This window comes from Pinus tabuliformis, chromosome 5_2 (assembly GCF_031772625.1).
Source record: "Pinus tabuliformis cultivar Carrire ecotype Pingquan chromosome 5_2, CPIR1, whole genome shotgun sequence".
Lineage (NCBI taxonomy): Eukaryota > Viridiplantae > Streptophyta > Pinopsida > Pinales > Pinaceae > Pinus > Pinus tabuliformis.
The window spans coordinates 828,728,351-828,742,602 of NC_142306.1; the positions used below are offsets into that span (position 1 = coordinate 828,728,351).

The following is a 14,252-nucleotide window of genomic DNA, read 5'->3' on the forward strand; positions in this document are numbered from 1 at the left end:
ATGTAGTGTGCTCTAATGGAAAAAAACAAGACTAGTCATATGAGCAAAATTGGTCCCTTTCTCTTGTATGATGGCTGAGGTCAGTATTACTGTAATCAATTGTAAGTAACATAGTATTGCTTTCATGGTGATTCAAGGTATACAAAGCAATATATACTGAAAAGAATATTGTTTTTGTGTTTACAGGGAATATCACTTATACCAAATTTGGATGGCCTTCAAAAGCAGTCTCAAACAGTGTTGCGGGGGAGCGCTCCGCCCCCCTCCCGCTCTCGCTCCCAATCCGCGCTCCGGGCGGGAGTGGCTCGGGAGCACACTCCCGATAAAAAGTTTTGCGCTCCCTGCCAATTTAGGGAGCGACATTGGGAGCGTTCGCTCCTGTCGCTCCCGGAGCGAATTTTAACGCTTGGGAGCGATCGGGGAGCGAACGCTCCCAATCGCTCCCGAAAGTTAAAAAATCGCTCCGAGAGCGAATTGCCCGACGTCGGGAGCGATCTGGGCAGAAAAAAAGCCGCGGACGTGAAATTTTTTTCCAATTTAATTTTTTTTTATTAAAAGCCCAATGGGGCAAACAAAGAGTTCATTATCACTTGTATGAGAGCAAGAGCAAGGAGAGCAAGAGCAAAGGAGCGAGGAGAAGCGAGGAGCAAGTGCCGAGGAGCGAGGAGCAAGCCTGCAGAGAGGTAAGTAACTTAGTAATTTAGTTAGTTTAGTTAGTTTAATTTAGTTAGGTAGTAATTTAGGTAGTTTAATTTAGTTTATTAACTATATTTAGTAAAAAAATTATGAATCTAAATTAAATTAATAGATTAAAATTATTAAATTAATTAATCTAAATAAATTAAATTAATTTGCAGATTCAAAACCCTACAAATATCAAACATCATGGACCTGGCTATATTTCTTGGGATTTTCCTCTTCTTGGTCCCTTTTATGGTTATTATGGTGCTGGAGAGTAGGAAACGGAGGGGCCAAAATGAAGAGGGGGATGAAGAAGCTGGAGAAAGTGGATTTGATGAAAACCCCGGTGAGGAGGAGCTGGAGGAGGGTGAACATGACTCTCATAAAACTAAACAAGACCAAACCCCATTGTGGAAATATGTTAACAGGCTTGAAGCAGGGAAAGGGGGTGGAACCACTAAATTTCATTGCTCCCATTGCAACAATGATTACACAGGTTCATACACTCGTGCCAGAAAACACCTCTGCGGGAAAAGGCCATGGGATGGAGACAAACAAATAGGAATCAAAACTTGTCCAGCGGTGTCAGCAGCGGATAGAGCCAAATACATAAGGGAAGAGGAGGAAGCCCAATACAAATAAAAAAAATCAAGGGGTTTCTTTGAACCAAGCTCACAATCACAAGCACAAAGAACTCCTTCAGCATCCTCCCAAGGCAGTGGATATGGAGGCACAGGGTCATCAGGTTTAAGGCGTAGAACCATATCAGATTTCCTTGATGAGGGGTGTAGGAATGATGTGGATTCTAAGGTTTACAAGTTTCTCTATGCATGTGGGATACCATTCAATGTTCTTCGCTCACCTTATTGGCACGAAATGGTTTCTGCCATAAATGATACCCCTGAAGGATACAAGAGCCCTGGGTATGACAAGGCAAGAACTGTTGGATTTGATCATGAAAAAGCAAAAATATCACATTCTTTGAATAGAATGACAAGTTCTTGGACTGACCATGGGGTGTCCATTGTATCTGATGGATGGACAAATGTAAAAGGCAAGCCATTGATAAGTGTTCTTGCTGTGTCTGTTAGTGGTGCCATCTTTCTAACTGCACATGATTACTCAGACAAGTTCAGGACCAACATCAACATTGCAGAAGCACTACTTGAAACAATTGACCGTATTGGGCCATACAATGTCATCCAAGTCATCACTGATAATGCTCCTAATTGTAAGGCAGCGGGAGCAATTATTGAGGATAAATACCCCAACATATTTTGGTTTGGATGTTTGGTTCACACATTGAACCTTCTGATGCATGATGTTATCAAGAACAAAAATGCACAATACCAATGGATTGGTGATTTGTACAAGAAAGGCAAACAAATGATAAAATTTATTACAAACCATAGCAATACACATGGCCTTTTCCGCAGTCACTCGAGATTGGAGTTGTTGAATATTGGAAAGACCAGATTTGATAGCTATTACCTCACCTTCAGGCGCCTTTTGAAGGTAAGAGAGTCATTGGCTAACATGGTATCAAGTCCACATTGGCAGGTATTAAAGGAAAGGGCTACAAATGTAGCTGACAGGGAAGGTTTTGAACTGGTGGAGGAAGCCGCTCTTGATGGTCAGTTTTGGACAACTGTGAGGCAAGTGTTGGATTTCACCAAGCCCATTTATCACATGATTCGGTTTGCAGATACAGACAAACCAAGTAAGTGGCGGTAAGGCCCCCTCAATATCAAATCAGGCCCCCTCAAAGGGCCCCATATTACTTAGGGGTCACTCACTGATTGGCGAGGTGTATGAGCAGATGGATACCATGTTGGGGCAAATAAAAGATATTGTTCATAATAGAGATCCCGACTTGTACAAAATGATTCACGATTTTGTGTGTGTACGATGGAATAAACTTAATCTTCCACTACATTGCTTGGCGTATATCCTTATGCCAAAATACTACTCTACATCTTGGTTGGGCCAACCTACACTAGGGGGTGGGATTAGGACCAAACCCCATTTAGATGCAAAGGTAACTAGTGGATATTTGCAAGCATTGGAAAAGTTGATACCTGACAGGGAGGAATGTGCAGCTGTGCGCTTTGAAATAGGCAGATACTTCAGTGGCACTGGTTTGTTTGGTACCTTCCATGCAATGGAAGACAGAGACAGATTTGATGCTCTCACATGGTGGGAAACATATGGCGGCCATGGAATTTTGCCAAAATTGGCAAAAAAAGTTCTATCACAGGTTGTGAATACTTCTTCTGCAGAGAGGTGTTGGAGCACCTACAGCTTCATACACAATGTGAAAAGAAACAGACTCAATGAAAACCGAGCAGAAAGCTTGGTTTATGTGCACTACAACTTGAGGTTGTTGAGTCATTACTGTGATCGGGCTTATGAGGATCCCACATATAGAATTTGGGAAAATCACCCAGAGGATGACAATTTGGAGGATGGTATAGTGCATCTTGAAGAACTGGAAGAGGAACTTATAAGGGATGAAGATGAAGCAGCTGCAGCAGCCATGCCACCTCCACCTCCACCATCCAGTAGCAGTGCTCGAGGTCCGAGTCTTGTTCCTTTGCCGTCGCCACCTCCATCTACACCCTCACGTGGAGGTTCTATGGCAAGGGCCACATGTAGATTTACAGTTTACTTGTCTTTTCTAGTTTCTATTAGACTTTAGTTTTCATAACTGTTGAGTTTTGAGTCCTTGACTCTTGACTCTTGACTCTTTCATATCATAATGATATTTTTTGTAAACAATATATGATTGTGGCAATGAAAATTTGAAGTTTGAAGTTGGCAATTATAACTCATTGGTAATGATTGTGAATTATGAATATGATGCTTCGTGAAAGACTAAAGTTGTTTCATTTCATTTCATTATTCATGTTTCATTTTATAACATTTCATTTCATGTTAACAGTTAGAAGTTAGGACTTAGAAATATCTAAGATATTACTTCTTGTAATGGTTAACCGTTAAACTTAGCTTACAAGTACAACTTTGGTGATCAATGATGATAAATGTTATATATTGAATTTTCAATTTTGAAAGCTTGAAGTTGAAACTTTAAGCTTGAATTTGATGAATCATGATTCACGAGACTCATTATGTTGCAGTTGTAATATGTATTTTACCAACTTGTGGACATCGTTGATGAAAATTATAATTTCTAGAATCTAGATGATTGATGTGATATGGTTCAATGATCAATCTATGTTTTTTTATGTTTTTTATATCTAATTCATCATTCTACATGTTTTTGTTGACATATATGTATCAAAAATTAAAAAATATAAAAAATATATATATTTTTAAAAAATCGCTCCCGGATTCGCTCCCAAACCAGGAGCTTCTGAAAATGGTCGCTCCCGCTCCCGCTCCCAAGTAACACTGGTCTCAAATTTTCCATGTGGCTCACTTTTAGACATTGGCTAATGAACTTACTCTTCAATTATGTGTCTGGTCTTTGTTTGCAATCTCTACTTGAATATATTAACTTATACTTTTACACATTGGCTAATGAACTTACTCTTCAATTATGTGTCTGGTCTTTGTTTGCAATCTCTAGTTGAATATATTAACTCATAAATATAGATAATTTCAGAATTAAGTGTTAAATCAATAACAGGTCGGACCTGTCATTTGTTGTTGGAACTCGGCTTATCCCACATCCAAACAAGGTATCAACTATCACGCCTTTTAGATAAATAACCTATCTTATTTTCCTTGTAACTGTAATTACATAGGAACATATTCTATCTAAATTTAAACTAGTCATTTTCAAGCAGTCTGTCGTGACAACAAGTTGGTAATTAATTGTTTTGGAATATCCTTGAAGCAAGCATTGCAAAGTAATTCCTCTGCAATGTCTGTCATTCAGGTTGAAAAAGGTGGGGAGGATGCATTATTTGTGAGCACTTACAATGGAGGTGTTCTTGCTGTTGCTGATGGTGTTTCTGGGTGAGATTTACTGATCAGAGAAGCTGGAGACGTTTAATGTGAAAATGCTTCATATCTAAGCATATTCTGTTAAATATTTTGCATAATGTCTTGGCTTGAGGTAGCCTTAATGGTCGTTCATGACAGGTGGGCTGAGGAAAATGTAGATCCTGCAGTTTTCCCAAGGGAGCTAATGTCTAACATATCATCAGCGATTGGTGATGATGAGGTATTGGTTTTATTTCCAAACAAAGCCCTGTTTAAGCCTCTTAATTTGCATATAACCTATATAAATAGTTCATTTTATCAGCCATCTTGGACTTTGTCCTGAATACTTCAGATGTTGCTCAAATTTGTATGATTTATATTTTAAAAATATCAGCTTCTAGTGGTCAATTTTACTGCTTTTATTTCCATCGAACTGCACAATTCAGGATGTGCAAGCATGTTGAGATCAGATTGGTGTGACATTTTCCTCTTCATTTGCTTTTCCAACACTGATTTATTTTGGACTTATCGATTGCTTTTGCAACAACTCCTCAGTGTAAAGTTTGACTTGTTTCATCTTAATTTTTTCTTGGTGTAACACTATTTGCTTTTTATTTCCTTTTCCAAGATGCAATTTGTTCTCTGATTTACCTACCTAAAGTTTGTTGCCCATTTCCACGTGCTTACTTGCTATTAACTTGTATTATTTTCTCTGTTTCTTTTGGACATTATCCTCTATAAATGATACTTTCTGCAATTCATATTACCTCAACTTTTCTTACATTCTTTATTGCATTTTTCAGCTCTAGCCTCTGCAATGTGAGCTGTTGCATGTCTGCATTCCTTTATATCAGGCCAGAAAATTCCTAGCATGTTACCTTGAAATGTACAATGATTTAAAGAGTAAGAAATTCATTTTAAGTTGATTCAGAAGATAAATATTGTCGAGGCTTACAAGGTGTTAATCTCAGTTTAGTCAGGCCCATTTTTTATATGACCAACATGCCAGTTTCAATTTTCAATTCAAAAAGTTTTAGAAACTGTTGTAGATTCAGTTTATTGCTTTACTCGATCATGCATGTTACATTCAGCCTGTAAGATGAGCATATAGGGTGCTCTTGCTTCTCGTCAAATTTGAAACTGATCATTTTATTGAAATTTGAAATAATCTAGCCACTCTTGTACTTTTACTGTTTTAGCAATTGGAACGTTGAGAGTAGAATCATTCGGTGTGGAATATTTGAAAATTCAAAAGGAAAATCTTTATTGCCTAATTTTAACATCATTATGTGTATATCTATTTTAAATTTTAATTGAGTGAAGTTGTTCATTTGTTCAAGCTCTATTGATTCTGTGAAGATGAAAGATTCAGTATGAGTGGGTTCAACATAAGCATCTAGGGATTGACGTGTTTCTCCTCACTTTAAAGAAATTCGAGCTGTTCAAGCAACAAAGTAGATTTATCTTGGGATTTGTATTCAGAATCATATTATGATGCGTGTGACACCTAATAGATGAGGTGCAACTCTCTAAGTAGCTCATATATATGTCAATGTTGTCAATACTGCAGATGCTCTATTTCATATTGATCTTTACTTTTCCAGTAGAAAGAAAAAAGTATATTAATGTTAACAAATGACTAACGAAGGTTAGTGGGGCTTAGAGTACAACCATCATAGGAGCAATGTGGGGGCACAATAATAACCTCATGGGTCTCCTAATGAGTCGAAGATGCTTGTAGATCATCTGCAAGGGCTTTGATGATCGTGTACGTGATGCCACATCATCCTACAAGTCCTGGATCAACTGCCAAGTGTATGGTACATTTGTGGGGCCGACTAGGCAAAGGTGAATCAAGTGCATCTTCCTCGTCCAATAGGTGAATCTCGAGCATCTCTGAACATCCTCGGTGATCCATGGAGTGCTTTCTACTGCCATGGAGGCCAATGGTTCTAACACACACCCTACATGTGCCAATGTAGCCCTTCGGAGGATTAGGACCCCGTATAGGGAGACCAAACCCAAGATGGAAACCATCTGCAATCCTGCATAAGATCCAATGCATCCCCTAGCCTTTCAATACAATAAGTCATTAAAGAAATAGAGTAAATGAGCTTACCAACCATGGACCATAGGTAGGGTCTTCATAATGGCTTTCCCTTCCATAATGAGCTTCAGGATGTGCTAATGTTTCCTAAACTCCAAATGGGGTTAACCAAGTATCCTATTAGGTGGTTTCTACTTCTAAAGGGGATAATATGTTCAAGGTACATCCTTCAAAAGGTGGTGGCATGTGACAGATAGGTGAATGAAGTAGGGGATGAGAAGGGGCAGCCCTGGGCCACATGCTGGGGTACAAGGGTAGCTAATAAAAGGGAAAGGCCACACTTGGGTTTATAATGTATAGGAGGGAGCAATTGTGGTACATGAGGTGCCCCGACCTTGATTTTTCCACCCTTTTTTATATGCTTTTTGCCTTTTTATGATTTTCTTTGATCAACTGCTTGGGGCTCAAGGGGTAAGAGCATGATGCATAAGATATAACAGTGAATACCCCCTTTTAAGGTAGGGCGGTTCATTGCCTACTAGGGGTTGGGTCAATCATGGGTTTCTATATGATGAAGGAGGCTCATAGATACTATGGGAACCAGGGTGATGGCCATGATGATGGGGTAGAGCTCATGTATTGACCTTTGCTTGCGTGTTAAATGTGTTTGTCCCGACCATCTTTTGCATTTTGTAGTACATTTTCCTGTTGAATGTGGCCAAATATGCTTTTATCTTTCTTTTTCATTGCATCAATCTCTGGGGCATCATTCCAGGCCTGACCCAAGGTGTGAGCAAGGGGCGAGTTGATCCTATGCGGACCCAGTGGAGGAATGTGGACCTAGGTGGGAGAAATGATGAAAACTGAGTGGGACCACGCAACCAAAATCAGGGTTTCCCGTTAAATACCATCCCTAAAGCCAAATGGTCAATAAAAGAGATCCGACGGGACTAGAATCCAAGGATAGTATCCAAAAGTGGTCTAGGGGACAAGAGCACAGACCTAGCCCATTCTTTCCACCGAATCCCCCCACTAATCCATGCCCAAAAGTGTCCATGATAAACAACCTACAATACTTAATTACCAAATGACAAAGCATACCTTTAGGTTTGGGAGCCCACCTTCAAACATATGATGATGGCAGATGGGTGAAGGACCACATGGATGGCTCAGGTGGCGGAGAAATGATACAATGAGCTAGCTGGTGGCTGCAAGGGGTTGCTGGCTGCCGACTGAGGACCATCTTGGAGAAAAAAAAATTCTCCTAGGGATATCACGCACAAAATGGTGGGTAACAGGTCCTAGAGGGGCACTTGCTAGGTTAAGAGCAACAATGAAGCGAAAGACCACTATCACCACAACTAAAGCTTCCTACTCTTTACGGAATTTTGCTGATGGAAGAAGACCCAGTATATAGAGAATCACTTATGAAGGATAGATAAACTAAGATGGATGTGAAGTGATCTCAGGTTCCTAGGGGAGGTTCAAGAATGGGACTTGCTTGCTTCTTAAGCAAGGTACAAGGTTTTTTTAGGAGAAGGGGATGAGGACTTAAGGGCGAGGTTTAAGGGGTGTGAATCGTAAAGTAGCTTCCAAAACCCTAAAATCTTTGTTGAACTTGGTTTTCCAAGTGGTTTTTTAAGAGTTGACTTTAACAAGGTACAAGACCACACAGGACCAAGTGGACCCAGGTTAGGTCAAGAGAAATGAGTTTAGCAACCAATGATAGATTTGACCTAAACAAGGAGGAGAAGGGAATCAAAGAAGTGATTTTCACTCAAGGTGCAAAATGATCCCTATGTGGAACTAACCTAGGGAAAGTTAGGGCAAAAACCAATCTTGAGGTTAGGGCTTTGGATATCTCACAATCCCACCGTTGGAATTCCCTCAAATTTGGAGGAGGCCTAGGAGAGACACCTGCGCAAGAGAGGCCAAGAGATCAAAGTTTTTCTATGGGTGATTTGTCGGGAAAATGATGCCCTAGGAGCCCTAATGTGGCTAGACCTAGAATAAAGGAGGAGAGGTGAAGAAAAATGGTTCTTTAAGTGATCACCTTATGGTAGACCAGTGCCTAATCCTTTGGGGAGATTGGAGTCAAGAAGAATATGAAGATGGACTTCGTTTTTAGGTCAAGGAGGCTTCAAGGACAACTTCACTTGTCATTAGGGAAAAGGAGAGTGACCTTAAAGCTTTTACACTTCGTTTTGCAAGGTAAGATGGCTTGTCAAGATAAATTCAACCATAGAATTATCCCTAGGAGAATTCGTTCAACATACATGGCCCATACATAGAGATATGCTATATAGAAACATAATTCCACAATTTCGCAGTAAATGCATGCAACAACTAGCCCTAGTATAGCGAAAATCTCATCATCAATGTATGTGACAAAGTAAAAGAGTAAATAGCATTAAATTTGTACTTACATGTAAGAGAATATATCCAACAACCAATAAACTTGCCAATCAAGAAGCTCCAACATAAGAAAGACAATCCATACATCAAAATTCATCCATGCTCCAAAATTTTGTCCACTAAGAAGGAATAACACAAATATCAAGAGAGATACAAGTCCAAACCAAGTGATGATGATAAATGAACTCTCATAATTTGTATTTAATAATTTATACACTCCTAATGAGTTCGATTTAGCTACTTGAGCCTACCTTAGCCCCTAAATTAAAAAACAATGTGCAAATAACTAACTTTTGGTGACAAGCCCACCAAACTAGCTCATAAACAAAATGACAAGCCTCTCAAGAGGTCGAATGATCAATAATACATGTCGTTGGGCTCTCTAATGATGAATAAAACTTCCAAAAGTAATGGACAAGGGATGGCCCCTTGTTCTCCACATAATAAACCTGTGGTGCTCCCAATGGGTGTGTGATGCAAGAGCATCTAACCTAGGTTAAGTGTTTACTTAGGGAGTTAGTTTAGAAAGCTAGGATTTAATTAATTATTGTATTTTTCTATAGTTTTTAAGAGAGAATGAAGATTATTGTAAATAGGAGAAGATTCGAGAGTATTGTGGAAGGTTTGAGAGGATTATGCACTAGTTAGCTCTTATCTAGGGATAAGAGATTAGATGAGAGATTTTATGGATTATGAGAGATATTTTGGGAGTTTGTTGAGGAATCTAGAACCTACCTTGGGTTCTAATCCATTTGTATAAATTGAGGTGAGCCCATGAGGCATGTAAGATGTAGAAGTGTGTGAGTGAGTGTGAGGAATGAGAGGCCAATCATTGGGCCATGATTTCTCCTGTAGATATTTTCTTGATTAATTAATCATTTTTTGAAGATTTTCTTGTGCATATGCTTGGTGTGATTTTCAGTTTAGTTTTATAGTTTTTGTGAAGACCTATGGTTAGAGCGCTGTGTCAAATTTTGGTATCAGAGTCTTATAGGCATTGTTTTTTTTATGAAAATGAGATTTCTTCCAGCTGCTTTCTCCTTCATTCACTACTGAAATTGTGAGATCGATTGGAGATAATCCAGTTGAGTGTGTTATGGAGCTCTGGAACTAAGCTAGCGCTGGAGTTCACGAGAAGGCTCGTGTTCTTGTTCTGCAGAAGGCCAATCTGTGTGATAAGAACAAGCTTGGGTGCATCTAGAGAGGGAGTCAATCTTTTGATTAATCATTGTGAAGTTGCAGACCTTAACGTTTTTGATGAGGAGTCCGCACCCTGTAAGGAGGAGAACGAGATGTTGATTTAGAACGAAGAGGCCTTCGTGTAGGTGAGTGGTTACGTTGATCTTCTCTAAATTTTGTGACAAAGTAATTGAACAGAACTCCGTCAAAGTCTCTGCTGCTTAAAGATCTGTCAAACGCATGTGAGGGGATCTTCCGCTAACCTTTGAAGAAGGTTGCAACACAGACTTGCATATTACTGGCGCCGACATCGAAGAATACAATGTTAATTGGAATTATGAACCAGCTGCATTGGACAGTATCCGTTAGTGAAAGTGTTGTTGAGATGCTACAAGTGTGAATGAATTTTGTAGCTGGTGGAGCTATATCATGGTGTTTTGATATGTTTTGATCATGCTTTTAGTTCTGTTTTGTTCCTTGCATGCACTGAAACTATAGAAAAAATCGTGGAAACCTTGGATTGTTGGCTCACTGACCTGGATGGTAAAATCATTGGATTGTTGATTCCAGATTTGAAATTTGATGAAGTTGTTTGTTGGATTTGCTGCAGATCTGAAGGAAGGATTGTGGTTTTGGTTCCTTTCTCCAACCCCGTCAGTATGGAATTGACCATTCACTATTTGGACTATTGAGAAATTAACATCAATTGTGAGGGTCGTAATGAATTGCAACATGTGATTAATTACTGTAGAATAGATATGCAGGTACTGTGTTGTTTTTGAAGCCTGTAAGAAGATTGCATGCAAGTTGAAATGGTTTGGGGAAAGAATAGTTGAGGAGCCGAAGTATTTTGAACTGGTGTGTAAGCTTGTGCATGGAGCCAAAAATATGCGTGGGTATAAAATCACGTATATGGAAACCTGTAGTGTTCAAGTGCAGGTACAGAATGGATTTTTATATAAAATGTTGGACCATTGATATTTCAGTTTGTTGAATTATTGAATGGTAGAATGCTAGTTTCACAAAGGAATCGTAGGACAATAGATCCAATTGTTTGAATCCAGAGATCCACATGGGTACGGACTGAATTGTATAGGCAATTTCTTCATGAAGGTGCGTCGAAGTTTATCCAACGCCAAAGGATACTATATGAACAAAAAACTTTGGATTCAATCTATTAATCCATAGGAAATTAATCATCCCACGGTGAAGTGTATCTTCATATGGTATGACATAGTACATACCCCTTATGAAGCAAATGAAGGTAATGTATGAAGTGTGTATAGATGAGAGAGGATTAGTGGAAGGTGAGAGAATAAGTGCTCATTAAATTATATTATATTTGAGGTTCTTTGAAGTGGATTTTTATGATATAAGAAGTGGGATAATTAATGTACTAGTATCAAGGTTGAAGTAAAGATCTATATGTAATGAAGTGAAAAGAGTCTAGTACATTATTTTAAGGTCAACTACAAATGTTTTTCTTTTTCTCTGAGAAGATTTTTAATAAAGTCAAAATTGAAGAAATAAGTCAATTAAGTATGTTTTTCAAGTCAAGTAAAGTCTTTGCATAAGTTGAGCGTCTCTCAATTGTAAAATTCAAGTCAAAGAGTCATGTAATTGATCAAATTGAAAAACATGTTTGAGTCACAATGTTGAGTTCAAGTAAGATTGGATGCCAAAGTTTAAAATGTCAATGTTTAAGTTATAGAGCTTGAGTCAAGAGTCAAGTACACCAAGGTCCATTAATGTAAAAGTCTCGAGTCAAAAGAAAATTGAAGTCAAGTCAAAGGTGATTGTAATGGGTGCATGATCGACGGAGCCCGACACCCAAAACCTGGTCATTGTAAAATTAATTTGAAGGAATATTGCAACACAAAGGAGTGTTCAGGAGTAAGGTTCAAGTGAAGTGAACCATTGGCCAAGTTCAAAGGAGATAACTTGGAAAAGTGATTAAGTTGCAGGTTATAGTGAACAAGGTGAAGTTCATGACAGAAGATGCAGATTCCAGAAAAAGGCCACGATGATGCCATAGAAATTGGCATTCGTGATGACGAGAAATAGATTGCTGAATTAAACACACAACTTGATGTGCTAATGGAGTTCTTACAAAGACAGAGACACAGATGGGTAATAAAGAGAACAGTTAAATGGCCAATCCAACAATTGATGGAGAGAAGACAAAAGCGTAAACTGAAAATTTTAGAAGTAGAGAAACTCCAGACAAATATATACATTTGCAAACCAGAGCAAGGATCATTGCTTGGTGACGAAGATGATGATATGAGCGTGGGTTTGATTCCCACAGATGACGCTACAGATTGTTCAGAAGACCAATATGAAGACCTGAAGACAGATTCATCTGTCAAACCTCATGTTTTTAAATCTAACCATTGGTGTGTGGGTGCAGGATATGTTGCTGAACAACAAATTGATACAGAAATGAAGCAAGTTGTTGATGAATTGGAAAATGATGGGCAAAATGTCAACATGAGAGATATTGCAGCAGAACTAAAGTTCTTAGAAGAATGGTTGGACAATCCAAAGTCAGAGTGTGACAACAGACCTTCAAATCAAGAAATATGGCGCAACGAAAGCGTAGAGATCGACAATAAAGTTCAGCAAACAAACAATAATGTACACCAACCAGAAAATAAGTTAGATATTGAAATTGAAAATATGAAGAAGATGATGTTGAAAGAATCTCAGGAAATATTCATTGAAGAAAGAAAAAGCAAAGATGACCATAGATTACTAATTACTGAACCATTATACATCAACAAAGAGGGAGAATTGCAACATAAAGTTTGGAAGCCTGGAAGACAAAAGAAGAAAGTCACAGAACATCAACAATATGACAAAGTAATTGATCAACAACAGACCAAAGTTTGGGATCTAGGCAGATTTTTATCATCTATTGAAGATTAATGGTCGGGAGACCATGATTCTCTTTTATCTGGGGAGTCTGATGCAGGAGCATCTAACCTAGGTTAAGTGTTTACTTAGGGAGTTAGTTTAGAAAGCTAGGATTTAATTAATTATTGTATTTTTCTATAGTTTTTAAGAGAGAATGGAGATTATTGTTAATAGGAGAAGATTCGAGAGTATTGTGGAAGGTTTGAGAGGATTATGCACTAGTTAGCTCTTATCTAGGGATAAGAGATTAGATGAGAGATTTTATGGATTATGAGAGATATTTTGGGAGTTTGTTGAGGGATCTAGAACCTACCTTGGGTTCTAATCCATTTGTATAAATTGAGGTGAGCCCATGAGGCATGTAAGATGTAGAAGTGTGTGAGTGAGTGTGAGGAATGAGAGGCCAATCATTGGGCCATGATTTCTCCTGTAGATATTTTCTTGATTAATTAATCATTTGTTGAAGATTTTTATGTGCATATGCTTGGTGTGATCTTCAATTTAGTTTTATTGTTTTTGTGAAGACCTATGGTTAGAGTGTTGCGTCAGTGTGAGGGCATGCAAGTAACCTCATGGGTCTCTAGTCAAGTCAAAGATGCCTCAGATGATGGTGTAAGTGATGCCACATCAGCATACAAGTCCTGGGTCATCTGCCAAGTGCATGGTACAACTGTGGGGCTGGCTGGGCAAAGGTGAACCAGATGCATCTTCCTCCTCCAATAGGTGAATCTCGAGCAATCTCTGAACATCTCCGAGGATCCATGGGGAGTTGTCTACTGCTGTGGAGGCCCATGGCTCTCAACACACAACCTACATGTGCAAATGTAGCGCTCTATAGGGTTAGGAGGGAGACCAAAGCCAAGATGGAGACCACCTGCAATCCTGCATAAGATCCAATGCGTCCCTTAACCTTCCAGTACAACAAGTCATCAAGGAAGTTGAGTAAAAGATCTTATAAACCATGGACAACAAGTGGGGACTTCATAATGGCATGCCCTTCCATAATGGGCTTTGGCATGTGCTAATGTCTCCAAGCTCCAAATGGGGTTAACCAAGTATCCTATTA

General features: G+C 38.9%; 1 protein-coding gene across 1 annotated transcript in view; it reads left to right on the top strand.

The window, feature by feature from the left end:
• The window catches only part of LOC149161878 (putative protein phosphatase 2C 26), a 198,317-nt gene that overhangs the window by 13,732 nt on the left and 170,333 nt on the right, over nucleotides 1-14,252 (top strand). The window contains exons 2-4 of the mRNA XM_089437075.1: nucleotides 4,331-4,382; nucleotides 4,583-4,662; nucleotides 4,789-4,870. Of these exons, the coding sequence (XP_089293201.1) occupies nucleotides 4,331-4,382; nucleotides 4,583-4,662; nucleotides 4,789-4,870 (214 nt within the window). The remainder of the gene's footprint in view (nucleotides 1-4,330; nucleotides 4,383-4,582; nucleotides 4,663-4,788; nucleotides 4,871-14,252) is intronic.